The 6,955-nt window shown below is 50.5% G+C and overlaps 1 protein-coding gene across 2 annotated transcripts in view; it reads left to right on the top strand.

Annotated features, from left to right (window-relative positions):
- Positions 1–5,238: 5,238 nt before the first annotated feature.
- The window catches only part of COPG1 (COPI coat complex subunit gamma 1), a 29,987-nt gene continuing 28,270 nt past the window's right edge, over positions 5,239–6,955 (top strand). The window contains exon 1 of one of the 2 annotated variants that reach the window (XM_007059990.4): positions 5,239–5,491. In XM_007059990.4, the coding sequence (XP_007060052.3) occupies positions 5,455–5,491 (37 nt within the window). In that variant the 5' untranslated portion in view covers positions 5,239–5,454. The remainder of the gene's footprint in view (positions 5,492–6,955) is intronic. The other variant, XM_043550542.1, reaches the window with a different exon arrangement.

Here is a 6,955-nt window from a genome sequence, read left to right as displayed (position 1 = left end):
AGCTAGAAATAAAAAAGTGAGGAACTGGGTCTCTGGAGTAGTTGTTAGTGTTTTACAGAGCATTTTTCAAATCTAACACCTCCTGCAGGTATTTCTTCTGTGTGATTATCTTGGCTTCTGTCAGAACATGACACATGTGGATGCCTCAGTGTTACTGGACAATGCAGAACAGGCAAAGAGGTAACATTAAATAAATAAATAGTACCCCTCTGTTCCTTATAGTCAACATAACCATAGTTTCATGTGTAAAAAGATCACTGGCAGGTAGTTTGGTCCCCCTACCAAAAAAATTATGAATTTCACACAACTTAGTATACAGAGAAATTTCCTGATCTCTTCATTTCAATGAGGACAAGTTATTTTTATATTTAAACATTCTCCCCTGTAGTTTTGGAAACACAAACTCAAGCCATCCACACTAGTGCAGGAGTGTGAAGAATCAGAAAGTGAAACTGCCTGGGAGAGTTTTACTATGCCAATCTGAGTGAAAGGCTAAAAGTTAGTAAACAGAAACAATGGAATTATTTATTTTAATAATCTTTGGTGTTGTTAGGACCATGGAGGGAAAACTGTTTGTTTTTAAATACAGGAGGCCTGATTTTTCTCTTGTTTTTATATCGGTGTGTCGCCATTAACTTCAGAGGAGTCACTCCTGATTTACATCAGTGTTCTATCAGAAACAGGCCCATTGCTTTTTTCTCTTTACAGTGAACCCTTAAGCTGCAGGTGTAGCGTAGGTTCATGTGACTCAACTACAGTTGAACTTTTTCTAGACAATACAGCAAACTGCTGCTAAGTTTTAAAAGATAACATCTTCAAGAAATTTGAAATGAAACTTCTTGAATATATTTCCCTCTCCCTCTCTATTTGCGTCTGTGTAAAAGACCATTTTTTTCTTTAAATAAAGCTTTATTTACCACCCTGAACAATTCTGCAGAGAATGTACAGACAGACATGTGATATGTACAGTAAAAAGTGGCATTTTCAAACCTGATCTGATTTCTTTACAACACTTTGGACTATCCTGTCACACTACATCTCGCTACATCTTTAATAGGCTGGAAGACCCTTACACCCTAAGGGGTCATGCATTTCTATAGTCACTCAGTACAAGCAAGTCAAATCTTACAAACACAGAACACCTTTCCATGTATAGAACCCTAAGAAAATGAGGTTGTCCCAAGGTCACCCCTGAAGTCAACCATCTGGAGACAGAAATGGGCCTTGGTGTTTTACTGATGGACCGGGGTGAGATGAGAGAGGAAGAGGGGTAGGAGTTGCTAAGGTTACCGCAGTACCCCGTGGAGTTTGTTTTAGTTCCACATGGATAAAATGTGCTAAGCCCTTGAACCACTGCTCTCTGGCTGACCCAGGTACAGCACTGATGAGCTTTAGAAGCAGCTGTGCCCAGCCTTCCTTGACCAAATTCAGGGGTCAGTGTACAGAAATAAAAATGAAAGGCAGGGTAATTCACAGAGAGGGATCAGCTCAAAAAATGAAACAACTCAACACTGGTCCATTGAAAGAAATGAAGTTACACCAGTTTACATCAGCAATGGATCGGATTCCCTGCCTCTGGTGTCTTGTCTGGGTCCCCACACCAGCAAGAGACCTAGCAGAATTGCTGGCTTTTACAAGTGATGAATGCAATTGTGTGTAACTGTGAAGTGTCAGGTTTCCCTGTTGGACCCGGACTCCAACTTCTTCAGTGAGGTTTTGAGATAACAGCACAGAGCTGGGGCTGACACACTGGTACAAAGTACACAGGCCATTTACACAGAACAAGTAAAGGACAGACCAGAAAGAGAAACCGTCCTCAAACTAGCTGGAGTTTATCCCAGACATTGCCATGTTCTCTGAGGACTACTTACTCTACAGTAAGTACATTTCTTATTACATATTTTCTCAGCAGGCATTAAAGCAGAGCTACGGTGTCAGGCTACATGCCCTTGAACAGACTTCCTATGCACTTCTTGATTTAGGGGATCAGGAAGGTGAACAAAACAGTATGCCATTGGGAGGCAACTTCAGGTAAAACACCACTAACTTTGACAATAAGATCTGTAGGTAGATTCATAACATACCAGGCTTCTTTTTGAAAGCACTTTGAATTCAAGTTGGGATAACTGCAGATGATGATGAAGCAATCCACAGCTCAGGGTGGCTGACCACCCCATTTGTTTAAAGGACTAAATGATCCCACCCAGCACTGTCTGACTTACAGCCATATCAGCTGGTGCTGTGACCCAGTCAAATCTTGAATCTCACAAGTTAAGAAGGGCTGGGCTGGATCAGAACTAGTCCTTGATGGCTCACCTGCAAAGGTAGTGTAGAGTTTCAGTGGTTCGGTAAGTAATGCCCTTCTCTCTGAGTCAGCACTGAACAAATGTGCCAACATGATGATAGGAGGTGCTGTGCTGTATGGCTGGTGCCATCTGTTAGAATGAGATGTAAAAATTAAATCATGATTTCATTTGGTCATTAACAATCCCATGGTGTTTTTTTTTACAAGAGCCAGTCTGCTAACCCCAGTGTCTTGGCCAAATTCAACTTGATTAATTCCATTCTGCTTTCCTTAATTTCCCCTGTAGTTTACATAGGATATAGTATGCTTTCTCATATTCCTAAATTGTTTAGTATTACTGTGCTCTCTTCAACAGCTGTCATGTTGCACCCTAGTGGTGGATGAGATAATCCCAGTACATAACCTAGTAAACTGCTTTGGGGGAAAGGAGCAATATAAACAAACTGTGAGGTATTACTAGTTATTCCTTGCTTGCCTGCAACAATCCTGACACAATCCAGAAGACTGTTAGAGCTCTTCAAGAGGTCGATAAGAGGAGCAAAGTCATCTGTGGGATGCATTACTGCTATTTTGGGGGTGGGCCATAGATGGGTTCATGATGCCAGGAAACAGTAGTGGTATTTCTTGGGCAAGGCAGGAATGGAAAAGCTCTTGGGGTTGAACTAGAGCCTGGTTTTTAGAAAGACATCCAGTTCTGATTAAAAGATTTCAAAAGATGGAGAATCCACCACATCCCCGATACATTCTTCCAATAGTTAATTACTCTCACTTTTAAAAATTTGCGTTTTATTTCCAGTTTGGAGTGTCTAGCTAAAATATTCCAACTATGAGCACCACCAGCTGTCTTAGTTGAGTATTCTATTTTTCTATATTATGCTCAGACAGTTATGGTGAGCTCTGTGGGACAGGAACGCTTTACTGCTTTGGTGTGGCTCATGCACTGGACTACAACTTTCAACATGAGGGAAGGGATTCATTTTAAAAAAATACACATCAACAGTGTGAAACATTCATTTTTCCTCCTTTAAGCTTTGAGTGGGAATGCAAGCTTTACTCAGAGGGGAACTGCACCCCCTGAAATGATGCCTTTAAAAATAACCGTGTGAAATCAGCAGCTGGCTTTTAAGCCTAGAATAACAGAACCGCGTATGATTGTAAAGAAAACTCACGCTGTCCCAATGGCCTATATAGAAAGAAAATAGGAAATGGCCACAATGGGACTGCAGAAATGACTCCAGCAGCCACTCTGTCCTCAGTGATAGCTCATATGTGGCAGCAGGTGTATTACTGCAGAAGGGAACGTGAGCCAAGACCCCTTCAATAACCCCATCAGATTCTCAAAGAACATCCTGTGATCTTTAATACTCTCCTCCAACAGACCCCTCTAGATATGGGCAGAAAGGATTTGGTTTAACATTTCACAAAAGCCTTAGGTTCAATATACACCTTAAAAGGTCTCTCACATCCTTCACTATAGGCTGGAAATGTCACCCACTTTTGAGTCCTGTTGCCAATGAAAGGCCCCAGGAAACTGGTGGGGCAGGACCACTATGCAGTAGGTAAAGGAGATGCCTTGGCACAACCCTATCAATTATATGTTGTCAGGTCCCACAGTTGGCAGGAGTTATTCTCCCTCTACTAGCACTGAGCTTCCCCAGGAAATAGTATTCCTGTGTCCCAAACCTGCTGCACAGAGGGACAGGAGATTAACAAATACAGCATGTGAAATAACCTAGGTCCAGAGAAACTTTTAACTACCCAGGTCATTGCCCCATAGGCTCTGTGATCCCCTCAGTCTACTCCCCCCAGGCTCTGGGCCCCCCTCAGCCACCGCCCCGCCCCCCCCATCACCGCCCCCAGGCACTGGGGCCCCCCCCAGCCACCGCCCCCAGGCTCTGGGCCCCCCTCAGCCACCGCCCCCCCCCCGTCACTGCCCCCCGCCTCTGGGCCCCCCTCAGCCACCGCCCCGTCCCCCCATCACTGCCCCCAGGCTCTGGGCCCCCCTCAGCCACCGCCCCGTCCCCCCATCACTGCCCCCAGGCTCTGGGCCCCCCTCAGCCACCGCCCCGTCCCCCCATCACTGCCCCCAGGCTCTGGGCCCCCCTCAGCCACCGCCCTGTCCCCCCATCACTGCCCCCAGGCTCTGGGCCCCTCTCAGCCACTGCCCCGCCCCCCCCATCACTGCCCCCAGCCTCTGGGCCCCCCTCAGCCACCGCCCTGTCCCCCCATCACTGCCCTCAGGCTCTGGGCCCCCCTCAGCCACCGCCCCGCCCCCCCCGTCACTGCCCCCAGCCTCTGGGCCCCCCTCAGCCACCGCCCTGTCCCCCCCGTCACTGCCCCCAGGCTCTGGGCCCCCCTCAGCCACCGCCCTGCCCCCCGTCACCGCCCCCAGGCTCTGGGCCCCCCTCAGCCACCACCCCGCCCCCCGTCACCGCCCCCAGGCTCTGGGCCCCCCTCAGCCACCACCCCGCCCCCGCCCCCAGGCTCTGGGCCCCCCTCAGCCACCACCCCGTCCCCACCCCCAGGCTCTGGGCCCCCCTCAGCCACCGCCCCACCCCCCCCGTCACTGCCCCCAGCCTCTGGGCCCCCCTCAGCCACCGCCCCGTCCCCCCATCACTGCCCCCAGGCTCTGGGCCCCCCTCAGCCACCGCCCCGCCCCCCCATCACTACCCCCAGGCTCTGGGCCCCCCTCAGCCACCGCCCCGCCCCCCCGTCACAGCCCCCAGGCTCTGGGCCCCCCTCGGCCACCGCCCCGTCATTGCCCCCGGGCTCTGGGCCCCCCTCAGCCACCACCCCGTCCCCCGTCACCGCCCCCAGCCTCTGGGCCCCCCTCAGCCACCGCCCCGCCCCCCCGTCACTGCCCCCAGGCTCTGGGCCCCCCTCGGCCACCGCCCCGTCCCCCCGTCACTGCCCCCAGGCTCTGGGCCCCCCTCAGCCACCGCCCCGCAGTCACTGCCCCGCCCAGCGCGATCGCCCAGCGCCAGCCACGTCAGCCCGAGCAGCCTCCAGCCCGGCATGCGCGTGCGCGGCGCTGCCCGGCGGAGCTGTCCCAGTGACAGGCTGGCAGGAAGCGGCGCCGCGGCCGGAAGTGGAAGTGGAAGTGGAGGTGCTGGGCTGGAGACCCCCGCGCGCCCCCAGCCCCCGGCAGGATGCTGAAGAAGTTTGACAAGAAGGATGAGGAGGCCGGTGAGCGTGTGACGGGCTCGTCCCGGGGGGCTGTGCCGACGTGGGACCCTCTGACTGCCCCCTGACCCGACCGCGCTGCCCGGGGCCAGCTCCCCGCCGGCTGGCGTCCCGAGCTGGTCTCCGTGCCCGGCCTCGCGGCCCCACGGGTGGGCGCTGCTTTTCGGCGTCCGCCCAGCCCTTTGCCCCGGGTCTCGGCTTGTGAGGTGTCCCCGGCTAGTGACCTTTCCAGGCGTTCTCCTTAACTCTGCCCGCAGCGCCCCCCCGGGGCTCTGGCTGCCCATGCGAACTTTGCCCACCCAGTTAAGGACGCCAGATGAAGTTGTAGGAGCCTTTATTTTCTGGCCTGCTCACCTCACCTTGCGCCCCACGGATTTATAGGAGTCCTGATTTACCCATTGCTCTGCGGTGATGTCCCAAAGCCAGCTGCACAGTGAGGGGCAGGTGATTAAGGAGGATGCCCCTGAAATGACATCTAGAGAAACCCTAACTACCCCGTCCCCTCATGCTCTGCCTCCTTTTCTCTCCTTTGCCTGTTTCCTGGCTCTTTGTTGCCCAAACCAGTCACTGGCCCGCCTGGCTTCTGTGTGGATAGCTTTTAAAAATGTATGGCTGATATTCTGATGTACCAATTGCAAGTTTATAAAGCAACCTCTGTGTCCTTTTAGTGGCAGCATCTTTGCATAGAGCTACGTTTGCTTTATGTGTGTGTAGATTGCTGTTCAAGATGGTTTATGTAAATATAAAGCAGGTGATTTTTTTTCAGGAGACCGTGTTTGCCATAGTGTAAAATATTGATGTCCTGATAATTGCCGTAGAGTAAAATATTGATGAACTGTTACAAAAGTTGGGGTTGGAACTCAAATGGCATGGAGATGAGCACGATATAAACAGAACAGTGGGGTTGGGTAAGCATTGTGGAAATGATTATTGGGCAAACTTGATCTATATCATTTACATAGTATTTGAGTCCAAAAGCTAATCGTTGTGATGCTCCACTGAGCACATTGAAAATGGCAAGAGTACAGGATAGAACAATCTTAAGTGCAGTAGCTCATCCCTTGATTTACTGACCTGGTAGATTAATATTTTATGTGGAATCCTGAAATCACAAAAAAGATGTTCTTGTGATTCACACCTGGGGCTGGGAGTCAGGGTGTTTGGGTTCTATCCCAATGTGTTCTACAGACTTCTTATGTAGTCTTGGTCAAGTGACTTAAGGACATATTTTCAAAAGTGGACTCTAATTTTGGGTGCCCAGCTTTAGTTAGACATGTAATATTTCTGAGCATATCAAGTTGGTCACGCAAAAACAGAGGCCATGTTTGGAAGTGTAGCCCTTAACTTCTCTGTGCTTCAGTTTTCGCCATCTCTGAAATAGGGATAATTGTTTAGATCAAAATATGTAAAGTGCTTTGAGATGCTTAGATGAAAGGTGCTAGAGAAGGGTGAAGTAATCTATGGTGA

Source organism: Chelonia mydas, chromosome 7, assembly GCF_015237465.2.
Source record: "Chelonia mydas isolate rCheMyd1 chromosome 7, rCheMyd1.pri.v2, whole genome shotgun sequence".
Classification (NCBI taxonomy): domain Eukaryota; kingdom Metazoa; phylum Chordata; order Testudines; family Cheloniidae; genus Chelonia; species Chelonia mydas.
This window is presented reverse-complemented; position numbering and strand designations above follow the sequence as displayed.